The 17431-nt window shown below is 44.9% G+C and overlaps 1 protein-coding gene across 1 annotated transcript; it reads left to right on the top strand.

Moving 5' to 3' along the window:
• The first annotated feature begins 16663 nt into the window (after nucleotides 1–16663).
• On the top strand, nucleotides 16664–17253 carry LOC119268435 (mitochondrial import receptor subunit TOM7-1-like). Its single transcript, XM_037550064.1, has one exon. It carries the CDS (start codon nucleotides 16757–16759, stop codon nucleotides 17003–17005), a length of 249 nt encoding a protein of 82 aa, XP_037405961.1. The 5' UTR covers nucleotides 16664–16756; the 3' UTR covers nucleotides 17006–17253.
• The last annotated feature ends 178 nt before the right edge of the window (nucleotides 17254–17431 follow it).

The raw sequence follows: 17431 nt of genomic DNA, 5'->3' as shown, positions 1-17431 counted from the left end.
AGTGGGAGGGGAACCAGCCCCTAGTGGGCTGGTGCGCCTCCCCCCCCCCTGGGCCTCCCTGCGCCTAGGGTTAGAAACCCTAGGGGTGGGGGCGCCCCACTTGCCTTGGGGGGCAAGCCACCCCCTTGGCCACCGCCCCCCTTGGAGATGGCATCTCCTAGGGCCGGCGCCCCCCCTAGGGGTCCTATAATTAGTGGGGGGGAGGGAGGGCAGCCGCACCCTAGCCCCTGGCCTCTCCCTCTCCCTCTCGTGGCACTCCTCCATCTTCATGTGCTTGGCAAAGCCCTGCCGAGATCACCGTTGCTTCCACCACCACGCCGTCGTGCTGCTGGATCTTCATCAACCTCTCCTTCCCCCTTGCTGGATCAAGTTGGAGGAGACGTCTTCCCAACCGTACGTGTGTTGAACGCGGAGGTGTCGTCCGTTCGGCGCTAGGTCATCGGTGATTTGGATCACGTCGAGTACGACTCCATCAACCCCGTTCTCTTGAACGCTTTGGCGCGCGATCTACAAGGGTATGTAGATGCACTCCCCTCTCCCTCATTGCTAGATGACTCCATAGATTGATCTTGGTGATGCGTAGAAAATTTTAAAACTCTGCTACGTTCCCCAACACACACATCACTATATATAAGTTCCAACAGCTTGGACGCCCTCACGCAACTCTATGCAAAAGGCGACTTAGTCATCTTGCCGAGCAAGCATGATTCGCATGTCTCAAATGACCCGAAGTTGGACGAAGTTAGGAGCCCATCATCATGGAGCTTCTTCATGCATTTCAGAATAATGTGTCCAAGCCAGCAATGCCAGAAGTATGTCGGATTTATCTCATTAGGCTTATGCCTCTTGACATTCACATTATAGACCGGTTTCGTTTCTAGATCCAATATAAATAGCCCATCAACAATCGGTGCATAGTTGTCAAACATACCATTCAAATAAAACGAACAACCATTGTCCTTTAAATTGAATTCATAATCTTGAATCATCAAGCATGAAGCAGAAATAATGTTCCGACTAAGTGGAGGAATGTAATAATAATTATTCAATTCCAAAATAAATCCAGAAGGAAGCTGGAGCGGCATCGTGCCGACCTCCAACGCAGCAACTCTTACTTTGTTGCCGACCCTGGTGTCAATCTCCCCTTGTGCCACACATGTAGTTCTTACCAGCCCCTGCATCGAGTTGCAAATATGAACAACCGATCCGGTATCAAATACCCAAGAGCTACTAGGTATGTCAGCAAGGTAAATGTCTATAACATATGTAACAAGTGTACCTTTTCCTGAAGCAGCATTTACGGCCTTCTTGCCATGCTCAGCAAGCCACTTGTACATTTCCTCTTCCAGTGACCAGTTACCTTGCAATGATAGCAAATGATCTTCGAGTCCGGTCCTGACTTCGGTGCAGCGGCGGAGGTTACCATCTCCGTGCCCTTTGCCTTAGCCTTCTTCTTGGACCAACTCTTCTTGAACTTAGCCGAGTTCTGCACCAGCAATACTTGATGCGTGCCTTTTTTAATATCTTGCTCAGCCACCTTAAGCATCCCATGCAATTCAGTGAGCTTCTTATCCATGCCATCCATATGATAGTTCGAGATGAACGTCCCATAGTGAAGGAAATATGCCCTAGAGGCAATAATAAAGTTATTATTTATTTCCTCATATCATGATAAATTGTTTATTATTCATGCTAGAATTGTATTAACCGGAAACTTAGTACATGTGTGAATACATAGACAAACAGAGTGTCACTAGTATGCCTCTACTTGACTAGCTCATTAATCAAAGATGGTTAAGTTTCCTAACCATAGACATGAGTTGTCATTTGATTAACCGGATCACATCATTAGGAGAATGATGTGATTGACTTGACCCATTCCGTTAGCTTAGCACTTGATCGTTTAGTTTACTGCTATTGCTTTCTTCATAACTCATACATGTTCCTATGACTAAGAGGTTATGCACTCCCGATTACCGGAGGAACACTTTGTGTGCTACCAAACGTCACAACGTAACTGGGTGATTATAAAGGTGCTCTACAGGTGTCTCTGATGGTACTTGTTGAGTTGGCATAGATCAAGATTAGGATTTGTCACTCCAATTGTCGGAGAGGTATCTCTGGGCCCACTCGGTAATGCACATCACTATAAGCCTTGCAAGCATTGTAACTAATGAGTTAGTTGCGAGATGATGTATAATGGAACGAGTAAAGAGACTTGCTGGTAACGAGATTGAACTTGGTATTGAGATACCGATGATCGAATCTCGGGCAAGTAACATACCGATGACAAAGGGAACAACGTATGTTGTTATGCGGTTTGACCGTTAAAGATCTTCATAGAATATGTGGGAGCCAATATGAACATCCAGGTTCCGCTATTGGTTATTTACCGGAGACGTGTCTCGGTCATGTCTACATAGTTCTCGAACCCGTAGGGTCCGCACGCTTAAAGTTCGGTGACGATCGGTATTATGAGTTTTTGTGTTTTGATGTACCGAAGGTAGTTCGGAGTCCCGGATATGATCACAGACATGACGAGGAGTCTCGAAATGGTTGATACGTAAAGATCGATATATTGGACGACTATATTCGGACACTGGAAGTGTTTCGGGTGGTTTCGGAGAAAACCGGAGTGTCGGAGGGTTACCAGAACCCCCCCCCCCCGGGGGAGAAATAATGGGCCTTATGGGCCTTAGTGGAGAGAGAGAGGGCTGGCCTAGGGCTGGCCGCGCGCCCCTCCCCCTCTGGTCCGAATTGGACTAGGAGAGGGGGCGGCGCCCCCCTTTCCTTCTCCCTCTCCCCCTTCCTTTCCCCCTCCTAGTAGGAGTAGGAAACAGGGCAATCCTACTCCTACTAGGAGGAGGATTCCTCCTCCTAGCGCGCCTATAGGGGTCGGCCAGCCTCCCCCCTTGCTCCTTTATATACGGGGGCAGGGGGCACCTCTAGACACACAAGTTGATCTATTGATCTCTCCCAGCCGTGTGCGGTGCCCCCTCCACCATAATCCACCTCGACCATATCGTAGCCGTGCTTAGGCGAAGCCCTCCGTTGGTAGCATCATCATCACCGTCATCACGCCGTCGTGCTGACGGAACTCTCCCGTGAAGCTCTGCTGGATCGGAGTTCGTGGGACGTCATCGAGTTGAACGTGTGCTGAATTCGGAGGTGCTGTGCGTTCGGTACCTGGATAGGTCGGATCGTGAAGACGTACGACTACATCAACCGCGTTATGCTAACGCTTCCGCTTTCGGTCTATGAGGGTACGTGGACACACTCTCCCCTCTCGTTGCTATGCATCACCATGATCCTGTGTGTGCGTAGGAATTTTTTTGAAATTACTACGTTCCCCAACAGTGGTATCAAAGCCCGGTTTATGCGTAGATGTTATATGCACAAGTAGAACACAAGTGAGTTGTGGACGATACAAGTCATACTGCTTACCAGCATGTCACACTTTGGTTCGGCGGTATTGTTGGATGAAGCGTCCCGGACCGACATTACACGTACGCTTGCGCGAGACTGGTTCTACCGACGTGCTTTGCACACAGGTGGCTGGCGGGTGTCAGTTTATCCAACTTTAGTTGAATCGAGTGTGGCTACGCTCGGTCCTTGAGAAGGTTAAAACAACACTAACTTGACAAACTATCGTTGTGGTTTTGATGCGTAGGTAAGAACGGTTCTTGCTCAGCCCGTAGCAGCCACGTAAAACTTGCAACAACAAAGTAGAGGACGTCTAACTTGTTTTTGCAGGGCATATTGTGATGTGATATGGTCAAGACATGATGTTATATTTTATTGTATGAGATGATCATGTTTTGTAACTGAGTTGTCGGCAACTGGCAGGAGCCATATGGTTGTTGCTTTATTGTATGCAATGCAATCGCCCTGTAATGGCTTCACTTTATCACTAAGTGGTAGCGATAGTCGTAGAAGCAATATTTGGCGAGACGACAGCGATGCTACGATGGAGATCAAGGTGTCGTGCCGGTGACGATGGTGATCATGACGGTGCTTCAAGGATGGAGATCACAAGCATAAGATGATGATGGCCATATCATATCACTTATATTGATTGCATGTGATGTTTATCTTTTATGCATCTTATTTTGTTTAGAACGACGGTAGCATTATAAGATGATCTCTCACTAAAATTTCAAGGTACAAGTGTTCTCCCTGAGTATGCACCATTGCGAAAGTTCGTCGTGCCGAGACACCACGTGATGATCGGGTGTGATAAGCTCTACGTTCACATACAATGGGTGCAAGCCAGTTTTGCACATGCAGAATACTCGGGTTAAACTTGACGAGCCTAGCATATGCAGATATGGCCTCGGAACACTAGAGACCGAAAGGTCGAGCGTGAATCATATAGAAGATATGATCAACATAGTGATGTTCACCATTGAAAACTACTCCATCTCACGTGATGATCGGACATGGTTTAGTTAATATGGATCATGTGATCACTTAGATGATTAGAGGGATGTCTATCTAAGTGGGAGTTCCTTAATAATTTGATTAACTGAACATTAATTTATCATGAACTTAGTACCTGATAGTATTTTGCATGTCTATGTTGTTGTAGATAGATGGCCCGTGTTGTTGTTCCGTTGAATTTTAATGCGTTCCTGAGAAAGCAAAGTTGAAAGATGATGGTAGCAATTACACGGACTGGGTCCGTAACTTCAGGATTATCCTCATTGCTGCACAGAAGAATTACGTCCTGGAAGCACCGCTAGGTGCCAAACCTGCTGCAGGAGCAATACCAGATGTTATGAACGTCTGGCGGAGCAAAGCTGATGACTACTCAATAGTTCAGTGTGCCATGCTTTACGGCTTAGAATCGGGACTTCAACGACGTTTTGAACGTCATGGAGCATATAGATGTTACAGGAGTTGAAGTTAATATTTCAAGCAAATGCCAGGATTGAGAGATATGAAGTCTCCAATAAGTTCTATAGCTGCAAGATGGAGGAGAATAGTTCTGTCAGTGAGCATATACTCAGAATGTCTGGGTATAACAATCACTTGATTCAACTGGGAGTTAATCTTCCGGATGATAGTGTTATTGACGGAATTCTTCAATCACTACCACCAAGCTACAAGAGCTTCGTGATGAACTATAACATGCAAGGGATGGATAAGACAATTCCCGAGCTCTTCGCAATGCTAAAGGCTGCGGAGGTAGAAATCAAGAAGGAGCATCAAGTGTTGATGGTCAACAAGACCACCAGTTTCAAGAAAAAGGGCAAAGGGAAGAATAAGGGGAACTTCAAGAAGAACGGCAAACAAGTTGTTGTTCAGGAGAAGAAACCCAAGTCTGGACCTAAGCCTGAGACTGAATGCTTCTACTGCAAACAGACTGGTCACTGGAAGCGGAACTGCCCCAAGTATTTGGCGGATAAGAAGGATAGCAAGGTGAACAAAGGTATATGTGATATACATGTTATTGATGTGTACCTTACTAATTCTCGCAGTAGTACCTGGGTATTTGATACTGGTACTGTTGCCAATATTTGCAACTCGAAACAGGGACTACGGATTAAGCGAAGATTAGCAAAGGACAACGTGATGATGCGCGTGGGAAATGGTTCCAAAGTCGATGTGATCGCGGTCGGCACACTACCTCTACATCTACCTTCGTGATTAGTTTTAGACCTAAATAATTGTTATTTGGTGCCAGCGTTGAGCATGAACGTTATATCTGGATCTTGTTTAATGCGAGCTGGTTATTCATTTAAATCAGAGAATAATGGTTGTTCTATTTATATGAGTGATATCTTTTATGGTCATGCACCCTTAAAGAGTGGTCTATTCTTTTTGAATCTCGATAGTGAAGATACACATATTCATAGTATGGAAGCTAAAAGATGCAGAGTTGATAATGATACTGCAACTTACTTGTGGCACTACCGTTTGGGTCATATTGGTGTAAAGCACATGAAGAAACTCCATTCTGATGGACTTTTGGAATCACTTGATTATGAATCACATGGTACTTGCGAACCATGCCTCATGGGCAAGATGACTAAAACACTGTTCCCTGGAAGAAGAGCGAGCAACAGATTTGTTGGAAATCATACATACTGATGTATGTGGTCCGATGAATGTTGAGGCTCGTGGCGGATATCGTTATTTTCTCACCTTCACAGATGATTTGAGCAGATATGGGTATATCTACTTGATGAAACATAAGTCTGAAACATTTGAAAAGTTTAAAGAATTTTAGAGTGAAGTGGAAAATCATCGTAACAAGAAAATAAAGTTTCTACGATCTGATCATGGAGGAGAATATTTGAGTTACGCGTTTAGTCTTCATTTGAAACAATGCAGAATAGTTTCGCAACTCACGCCACCCGGAACACCACAGCGTAATGGTGTGTCTGAAGATCGTAATCGTACTTTACTAGATATGGTGTGATCTATGATGTCTCTTACTGATTTACCGCTATCATTTTGGGGTTATGCTTTAGAGACGGTTGCATTCACGTTAAATAGGGCACCATCTAAATCCATTGAGATGACTCCTTATGAACTGTGGTTTGGAAAGAAACCAAAGTTGTCGTTTCTTAAAGTTTGGGGATGCGACGCTTATGTGAAAAAGCTTCAACACGATAAGCTCGAACCCAAATCGGAGAAATGTGTCTTCATAGGATACCCAAAAGAAACAGTTGGGTACACCTTCTATCACAGATCCGAAGGAAAGACTTTTGTTGCTAAGAATGGATCCTTTCTAGAGAAGGAGTTTCTCTCGAAAGAAGTGAGTAGGAGGAAAGTAGAACTTGATGAGGTAACTGTACCTGCTCCCTTATTGGGAATTAGTTCATCACAGAAACCGGTTCCTGTGACACCTACACCAATTAGTGAGGAAGCTAATGATGATGATCATGAAACTTCAGATCAAATTACTACCGGACCTCGTAGGTCAACCAGATCCGCACCAGAGTGGTACGGTAATCCTGTTCTGGAGGTCATGTTACTAGACCATGACGAACCTATGAACTATGAGGAAGCAATGATGAGCCCAGATTCCGCAAAATGGCTAGAAGCCATGAAATCTGAGGTGGGATCCATGTATGAGAACAAAGTGTGGACTTTGGTTGACTTGCCTGATGATGAGGAAGCCATCAAGAATAAATGGATCTTCAATAAGAAGACAGACGCTTATGGTAATGTTACTGTCTACAAAGCTCGACTTGTTGTGAAAGGTTTTCGACAAGTTCAAGGAGTTGAATACGATGAGACCTTCTCACCCGTAGTGATGCTTAAGTCCATCAGAATCACGTTAGCTATTGCCGCATTTTATGATTATGAAATTTGGCAAATGTATGTAAAGACTGCATTCCTAAATGGATTTCTGGAAGAAGAGTTGTATATGATGCAACCTGAAGGTTTTATTGATCCAAAGGGTGCTAACAAAGTATGTAAGCTCCAGCGATCCATTTATGGACTGGTGCAAGCCTCTCGGAGTTGGAATAAACGTTTTGATAGTGTGATCAAAGCATATGGTTTTATACAGACTTTTGGAGAAGCCTGTATTTACAAGAAAGTGAGTGGGAGCTCTGTAGCATTTCTAATATTATATGTGGATGACATATTGTTGATTGGAAATGATATAGAATTTCTGGATAGCATAAAAGGATATTTGAATAAGAGTTTTTGAATGAAAGACCTCGGTGAAGCTGCTTACATATTGGGCATCAAGATCTATAGAGATGGATCAAGATGCTTAATTGGACTTTCACGAAGCACATACCTTGACAAAGTTTTGAAGAAGTTCAAAATGGATCAGGCAAAGAAAGGGTTCTTGCCTGTGTTACAAGGTGTGAAGTTGAGTAAGACTCAATGCCCGACCACTGCAGAAGATAGAGAGAAAATGAAAGATGTTCCCTATGGTTTGGCCATATGCTCTATCATGTATGCAATGTTGTGTACCAGACCTGATGTGTGCATTGCTATCAGTTTAGCAGGGAGGTACCAAAGTAATCTAGGAGTGGATCACTGGACAGCGGTCAAGAACATCCTGAAATACCTGAAAAGGACTAAGGATATATTTCTCATTTATGGAGGTGACAAAGAGCTCATCGTAAATGGTTATGTTGATGCAAGCTTTGACACTGATCCGGACGATTCTAAATCACAAACCGGATACGTGTTTATATTGAACGGTGGAGCTGTTAGTTGGAGCAGTTCTAAACAAAGCGTCGTGGCAGGATCTACGTGTGAAGCGGAGTACATTACTGCTTCGGAAGCAGCAAATGAAGGAGTCTGGATGAAGGAGTTGATATCCGATCTAGGTGTCATACCTAGTGCATCGGGTCCAATGAAAATCTTTTGTGGCAATACTGGTGCAATTGCCTTGGCAAAGGAATCCAGATTTCACAAGAGAACCAAGCACATCAAGAGACGCTTCAATTCCATCCACGATCAAGTCCAGGTGGGAGACATAGAGATTTGCAAGATACATACGGATCTGAATGTTGTAGACCTGTTGACTAAGCCTCTCTCATGAGCAAAACATGATCAGCACCAAGGCTCCATGGGTGTTAGAATCATTACTGTGTAATCTAGATTATTGACTCTAGTGCAAGTGGGAGACTGAAGGAAATATGCCCTAGAGGCAATAATAAAGTTATTATTTATTTCCTCATATCATGATAAATTGTTTATTATTCATGCTAGAATTGTATTAACCGGAAACTTATTACATGTGTGAATACATAGACAAACAGAGTGTCACTAGTATGCCTCTACTTGACTAGCTCATTAATCAAAGATGGTTAAGTTTCCTAAACATAGACATGAGTTGTCATTTGATTAACGGGATCACATCATAGGAGAATGATGTGATTGACTTGACCCATTCCATTAGCTTAGCACTTGATCATTTAGTTTACTGCTATTGCTTTCTTCATGACTCATACATGTTCCTATGACTATGAGGTTATGCAACTCCCGATTACCGGAGGAACACTTTATGTGCTACCATACGTCACAATGTAAATGGGTGATTATAAAGGTGCTCTACAGGTGTCTCCGATGGTACTTGTTGAGTTGTCATAGATCAAGATTAGGATTTGTCACTCCGATTGTCGGAGAGGTATCTCTGGGCCCATTCGGTAATGCACATCACTATAAGCCTTGCAAGCATTGTAACTAATGAGTTAGTTGCTAGATGATGTATTACAGAATGAGTAAAGAGACTTGTCGGTAACGAGATTGAACTAGGTATTGAGATACCGACGATCGAATCTCGGGCAAGTAACATACTGATGACAAAGGGAACAATGTATGTTGCTATGCGGTTTGACCGATAAAGATCTTCGTAGAATATGTGGGAGCCAATATGAACATCCAGGTTCCACTATTGGTTATTGACTGGAGACGTGTCTTGGTCATGTCTACATAGTTCTCGAACCCGTAGGGTCCGCACGCTTAAAGTTCGGTGACGATCAGTATTATGAGTTTTTGTGTTTTGATGTACCGAAGGTAGTTTGGAGTCCTAGATATGATCACGGACATGACGAGGAGTCTAGAAATGGTCGAGACATAAAGATCGATATATTGGACGACTATATTCGGACACTGGAAGTGTTCCGGGTGGTTTCGGAGAAAACCGGAGTGCTGGAGGGTTACCGACCCCCCCCCTCCCCGGGAGAAATAATGGGCCTTATGGGCCTTAGTGGAGAGAGAGGGCTGGCCTAGGGCAGACCGCGTGCCCCTCCCCCTCTGATCCAAATTGGACTAGGAGAGGGGGCGGCGCCCCCCTTTCCTTCTCCCTCTCCCCTTCCTTTCCCCCTCCTAGTAGGAGTAGGAAAGAGGGGAATCCTACTCCTACTAGGAGGAGGATTCCTCCTCCTGGCGCGCCTACAGGGGCCGGCCGGCCTCCCCCCTTGCTCCTTTATATACGGGGGCAGGGGGCACCTCTAGACACACAAGTTGATCTATTGATCTCTCCCAGCCGTGTGCGGTGCCTCCCTCCACCATAATCCACCTCGATCATATCGTAGCGGTGCTTAGGCGAAGCCCTACGTCGATAGCATCATCGTCGCCGTCATCACGCCATCGTGATGACGGAACTCTCCCATGAAGCTCTGCTGGATCGGAGTTCGTGGGACGTCATCGAGCTGAACGTGTGCTGAACTCGGAGGTGTCGTGCGTTCGGTACTTGGATCGGTCGGATCGTGAAGACATACGACTACATCAACCGTGTTGTGCTAACGCTTCCGCTTTCCGTCTACGAGGGTACGTGGACACACTCTCCCCTCTCGTTGCTATGCATCACCATGATCCTATGTGTGCGTAGGAAATTTTTTGAAATTACTATGTTCCCCAACACATAGCTAGCTAGAAGAGAACCCAGAACTGCATCTATAGCCAGCTCATCCAAGAGCGGGAAGCCTAACTGATCCAACGCCTGCACATACCCGATCATCTTGATCACATGTGGGCTCAGTGGATCACCTTCCTCCAGCTTGCAATCCATCAAGGATCACCAAACGTTGAACCTTTCGGTCGTAGCCTACACCCGAAACATGCTCTTGAGACTCTCAATCATATCGAAAGCCCCTACATATTCGAAATGCTACTGCAAATCAGGCTCCATACAAGCCATCATGAGGCAGCTGATCTTGTTTGATTCATCAACGAGTTTCTGGTAGGTATTCCTGGTTGTGTCATTAGCATTATCAGCAGGTTCCTCTAGAAGTGGATCCTCTAGAACATGTTCCTTTTTATCATGCTTGAGAACAATTCTCAGATTTCTATACCATATGGTAAAGTTTGTTCCATTCAGTTTATCCTTTTCCAGAATTGATTTCAATGCAAAGTTGGGTTGAGAAGGTGGTGCCATTGATCTACAACATAAAAATATGCAATCACTAAGCAATGTGTTTATGTAGAGTAATTCAAGCCTTAAACAGAAATACTCCCACTGGAGTCGGCATCCCTCCACAAACTCTCAGTGATTCAGGATCCAACTAGCGCATGCGACTAGTGAGCTTTAGCATCACTACTAGCCAACATACCTATTCGGTAAGCAACTCCTTGCTAATCGTATCTCTATATGACTCATGTCGGTCAAGTATGTATCTTATACCCCGGCTCCCAACCTTCTTTGCCACAAGGCCCAAAACCATTTTGATAGCCTTGTCAAGTTAACCGGATGCGGTGAATGTCCGTGTCCAACACAAACCCTTCGGTTCAAGGACACCTAGTAGCACCCCAATTTTATGAGCCCACTACTAGACGTACTTGACGTGCGAAGGTGCAACATTGGGGATGGCAATTCGTTTGATATTAATGATGGATCATTCTACCATTTTAACATGCATAGAAAACAAGAAGCATAACAATCACAAATAAACATATATTGTGAAATAGTATGGCTCCTTCATGGATGTTCTTCTAGATTGGCTCCGACTTCGATGACCATCTAGGAACTCCATCTTGTTCATCACGCCGGGACGCCAAGCCACCAATTTGATCTCTATTATCCAACTACAATAACTAGTAATGAATTTTACAGAGAATCACAAGTCGACACGCAGGTCGTTATACATTATAATGACAGCACTTTGGCTCCTACCGGCTGACAAACATGACACGCAGGCCATGTATAATTTACACACATGCATCACATACACATGAGCCATACTATTCACATCAAACCTACAAAAAAAATTTATGCATAGAATCGCATTCTACCGGTTTTGTGTGATCGTGTACGAAATACAAGGTGCTACGCACACGGCGGTCCCGCTCCGATCACGCTGAATTTTCTGATCTGACTGATCTTATCGATCATCGTGAATCCGATTCGGATTTACGTTTCACTGTTAACCCCGATGGCGGATACCGACCGGTAGGGGTAGGTTGTGTCACGACCTCATTGATCTTTATTGATAGAAAACATTGCATCATCGATCCCCATGTGCAGTTGATCTCATCAACCATGCACACAGTCGATCTCATAAACGACAACAAATCTCATCTGCCGCCTCCACATATCTAATATGTATATAATCTGAATCCAAATCCTCTAGCAGTGGCTCTGATACCACTGTTGGGTTCTACGTGGGGTGCGTCGACTGCAAGTTAAAATTTTCCTACACGCAGAACAACCAAGAACATGCTACGGGAGATGGATCACAAACCGTTACCACTAGACGCGTAGTGTCGTGCAGCGGAAGAAGAGTTTGGGCAGCGCGTCCGCGTGGATCGTCTCCTCCTTGTCCGATCTCCCTCAAACAGCTGGTCGTCAGATCCCACGTACAAGTTCGTCAGAGCGGCGCAAGTGCGCCGCCTCTAACGGTATCCACGCATGCAGGAGGAACGCCGTGCGGCGGACTACTAGGTTCGTTCACATAGTCGGTGGCGAGTGGAGGTGGCTATTTGCAACACATGCAAAACCTAGTGACAGCGCTGAAGCGATCAACCAAATGAGTGTGTCGCACCCTCACTATATATAGGCATCCATCGCGGGCTCAACACTTGGGCCTCGCACAGATCCTAAAGCCCAAAGTATGTTCAGCCTGGATCCGAGTCTGAGTAGGATCCCATCCGACTCGTGGAGTCATGTCCAACCTCACAGGTTCCTTCCCTTAAGCGCGCAACCCCTTAGGTTCTTGTTCACTTGGTCGCAAGTCAGATCACATCCGGCTCGTGTAGTCGGTAGCGGCCTCTAGCTAGGCATGCCGACTCCAAGTGTCCGATGAAGATGGTTAGGCGAACCTGTACAACATGTCACACTTCTATTCCCTTTGCCACACGATATATGTTGTCGGGCACAAGGCGAGTTTGTCATCCTTGTGCTAGCCCGACCTCTTTCTCGTTCCAGTGATGTCGACCACAAAATGGATTATCTCATAATCTTTGTCGAGTGGCCATGCTTATCTTGGTCGGATCACACGAGGGGCCCAGAGTATATCTCTCCTGGTCGGAGGGGCAAATCCCATCTTGCTCGACCATGTCTCACGGCATGAGTCTGGACAAGCCTGAAATCTACCTTTCTAACTACCCAGTCATGGAGTAGCATTTGGTCGGCCTAAAGCAGGTTTGTCGCCATCTCGAGTACATGCACCAGCTCAGGTATTAGGACATAGAATGTATGTTGTACTAGAGACTCATAGATGTCATATCACTGCATCTCATTGTTGGGTCTGTCCGACTCGGATCCGACCATGTAGAATCCGACCAAATCCTTCCGAGCCCATATTATCCGGTTAGCATCTAATGCTCCATGGCTAGTGAGACCGAGCCATCCACTGTGTCATATACTAGTCTAGTTGGTTGCGCGTCCACACTACCCTTTCGACTAGCGACCTTTTAGGACAGTCATCATACAATGCATAGTCCCATAAAAAGTCATGTACTTGCTGATACACATCATTGATAATGTCCAAGGACTATCTTTATTCATAAACATATAGGAATTGCCTCTAGGGCATATCTCCGACACTCAGGGCCAAACACTGCCACCATGACCTTGAAGAAACTATACATTGATAGGAGACATGTGGACTCGCTCATACGCACGTACTCGTCAACAAGATCACCTGGAATTCCATATGCAAGCATGCGAATAGTAGCGGTGCATTTCTGGTAAGAGGAGAAGCCAAGCTTGTCAAGGGCATCCTCTTTACATTCAAAGTATGGGTCATATCCTACCACTCTCTCCCGAATACGATTGAACACATGTCTCCTCATACGGAAGTGGCGACGGAATTGGTGTGGTTTGAAGAGTGTGGTATTCTCAAAGTAATCGGCATAGAGTAGGGTGTGGCCGCTCTCCCTATTGTGGTTCAAGGCGAGAGCATGACCCGGGATTGATCCCCTGAACCGAGGCCACTTCCCAGAAATGTGGTCATTGACGACCAATGCAGCCACCACGAGGTCTTCATCATCTGAGGACGAATCATCCGATGAACAAATAAAGTTGTGAAAGAAATACTCATCCCCACTATGCATTGTCCCTTGTGAGCAAAGCATTGAACACCTTGCGGTCATGGTGTAGACGTGGTCGGTAAGAGCACGTCGAGCCCGCCTCATAGGCAGTAGGCAAGGTGGAAGTTGGCAAGCGGCACCCTGCAGCTATGTAGTGCCTACGGGAAGGTGTTGGGGTCGATGGACATCATCCGCGCGCATATCTTCTCTTCCATCGGCTGCAACAACAAAGAGCCGCGAACGCCAGCAAGAAAGTCCTCCGAAACGCGAGCGTGGAGCCAGCTATGGCATGTCTTGGTCGTGGTCCGAGTGGCCTGGCAGGAAAGCGAGGAAGGCAGCCGGGAATATGGGCGTCCACGAGTCGCGGCAACGCCGAGGGCGAGACGCAGTGAGGGGCAGGGGAAGAGAAAAAAGGGCGTCTATGCCACATAGGGGTGGGCCAGGGAAGGGCAAGGGCACGCATCCCGCCCGTCCGCATGCGTCTGTTTCGACGCAAATGCGGCCCAAATTTGGCATGGGAATGGGTCGAAAGCGAACGAAAAAACGGATGTTTGTCCGTTTGTTCCCACGCGTTGGGCCACGTTTTTTGTCTGTTTACCCCAAACATCGGCCAGGCCATTTGGGGTCTTGCATTGGAGTTCGCTTGAGGTGCACCCACGCGCGGCACCTACCAGCTCTGAGATGCACCATGTGATGGCTATAGCACCGCCACGCGCTTTCGAGGGTCCACTGAAAAGCCCCACGAAGAGTGTTCGCTGGAAAGCCCAACAGAGGGAATGATTCGTGGACTAGTCGCTCATAGTATCACTCACTTTATCTTTTTTTAGTAGTATTTTTTAAGTAGAACTCACTAGTGGAGCTCATATACAACACACTTTGTGGCAAAAGGACACTCGTTCGTGCAGGATATGCATCGACTGGGCCGGCCCATGGCAGATGCCTGCGGGTGCGTGCACCAAGCAGACGCGATGGGAAGCCCCCGCAAATACTATAGCGCAACAGGAAAAATAACGAAAAACGGCGCGCTCTAGAGGAATGGAACTCGAGACCTCTGGTAATGAAGTGATGCCAATAGCCATGCCACCTTTTAGAAAATTTCAACCAAGGCTCTATATCTATCTATGCTTCATTCTTCTGGAGGTGGTAAAAAAGATCAAACTGATTATTGATAAAAATAGGGTTTGAAGCTTAACCCAAGAACAAATTGGATCAATTTTTGATAAATCGAATTCAGTTAAGATAGGGAAATTCATATAGCAATTTCTGAGCCGTATGAGGTAGGAAACTCTCAAGTACGGTTCTAAGGGAAGGAACTTCGGTTCTTTCAATACAATGAAAAAATTCAAAAGGGTTTCTATTTAGTGATGAAATTAAAATGGATAAATAGAAAAGGCCATTTGGATTTTTTTTTAATGTCTAGAATGAAAGTATTTATGCTCTTATTAATAAGATTTACTAACCTTATGATTTTGGAGAAGATGGGTGGAAGTTGTAAGTCCTATTGTAAGAATACTCCACTTTTCATAATTTTCATAATAAAACATGAGGATTCTATTATGAAAATTATGAAAAGTTCATTGATAGGAAAAAAATACTTAGCACACAGTATACCATACAAAACCATTTTTTCTTGTATATATAAGAGGGGTTTGTTCTAATTGTAAGTGACTGATTTGCAACATTGATATACAAGAACTAACAATAGTGCCAAACCTCAACACTTTTTAATTTTATTCGAAGTAATGTTTCAAAGTTTGAACATTTTTTTAACAATGAGAACAAATTTGAAATCGGTATTTTAAAAAAGAACATTTTTGAAATTCTTAAAATTTTCGAATCCCAGACGTTTTTTTCCAATGGTGAACAATTTTTCGGACATGAGAACATTTATTTAACAACGTGAACAAAATTTCAAATTTCTTTTTCTATAAACGTGAGCAAATTTCAAAAAATTGGCCATTTCTTGAAATTTTGAACAATTTCAAAATTCCAAACAGATTTGGGAACCCCCTGAACAATTTTGAGACCTGAACATTTTTTGAAATTCTGGAACGTTTTCTAACCTGTGAACAAATTTTGAAAAACAGGAAAAATTTGGAATTCAAGAAAATTTGAAACCACGAACATTTTTGGAAAACTCTGAACATATTTTGAATTTGTGAATAAATTTCAGAAAAAGGGAACTTTTTTTAACCCTGACCCTTTTTCAAAACGTATTTTTTTTCTAAATTTGTGAACAAAATTGAAAAAATGAACATTTTTTAATTCAGAATTCAAAATTTTCTAAAATAAAAAATAGAAAAGGAAACAGAAAAAAAAAGATAAAACTTGAAAAGGAAGAAAGAAGAAAAGAAACAGAAACAGAAATAAAAAAGGAAAATCTGAAAAGCCAAAAAACCAGTAAGAACCGCCTTGGGAACCAAACCGGGATCCTGTGACTCGGTAAATCGATCAGAAGTGGGCCGGCCCATGTAGTTCGCTCGCACCTGTTCCCTGTGCGTTTCAATGAAAGTTTGTCGCAGTTAGCGTCAAATAGAATATTCGGTGTCCACAATGCCCAGGTCCTGGCTACTTGGAAAGTTTGGCCCAATTTAAAGATAAACCTAGCCCAAAGCATTTGAGGACCCATGAGAGGTCTCCCAGAGAGATACTACTGTAGTTGCTAACCAAACACGAGAAGGACTGGCCCAGGAAGCAGCCAATATTAACCGGAAACAACGCACCAGATCAAACGACAGATCAACACATCCCCAAAGGCCACGTCTCTAGGGTTTTCGTCCAGCGAATCGAAGAATCAAGAGGAGTCGCCATGGCGTCGCGGCCGTCGCTGAAGCCGAAGCCGAAGGGCAAGGGTGGGAAGAGGGGCTCGTCCGCGGCCGAGGACGAGCAGTCCACGGCGGCGGTGGCGGTGCAGCTCGCCAAGGAGTGGAGCACGTGGACGATGAAGACGGCGAAGGTGGTGGCGCACTGGGGCTTCATCCCGCTCATCATCGTCGTCGGCATGACTAAGGGAGACGAGCCCAAACCTAGCTTGTTCCAGCTTCTGTCCCCCGTCTGATCCCATCCCCGGCGAGCCCTAGACTGGATCGATCCAGCTCCTTTTAGTTACTACTAGTAGATGTTTTTGCTGTTTATTGAATCCTGGTGGTTGAGTTCTTGATCCCTGGGTGGTGATCTTCTATCTGATCTGTGTCGAATAATGTTATGTCGGTGGATCGATCCTGGATTGGATCGGATCTTGTTAGATACCTGAGATGCTACGGATCTGCTATTAATATATTGTGCTATGTTGAACTTTCAGTGTTAGTTGTCTGAATTGTATTTCTCTGCCTGATGCGTGTGTATGTTTTAATTGAACTAATTGCTTTGATTGATTAGAAGTAAGCAGTACTACTCATTATTGCTTGTTGCGTAATTTTGGTACTCTTGGTGCCTGACTGCTCATTCATTCAGTCTACAATGCTAGCAGAAGCTTTGCTGCCTC

This window comes from Triticum dicoccoides, chromosome 3A, assembly GCF_002162155.2.
Source record: "Triticum dicoccoides isolate Atlit2015 ecotype Zavitan chromosome 3A, WEW_v2.0, whole genome shotgun sequence".
Lineage (NCBI taxonomy): Eukaryota > Viridiplantae > Streptophyta > Magnoliopsida > Poales > Poaceae > Triticum > Triticum dicoccoides.
This window is presented reverse-complemented; position numbering and strand designations above follow the sequence as displayed.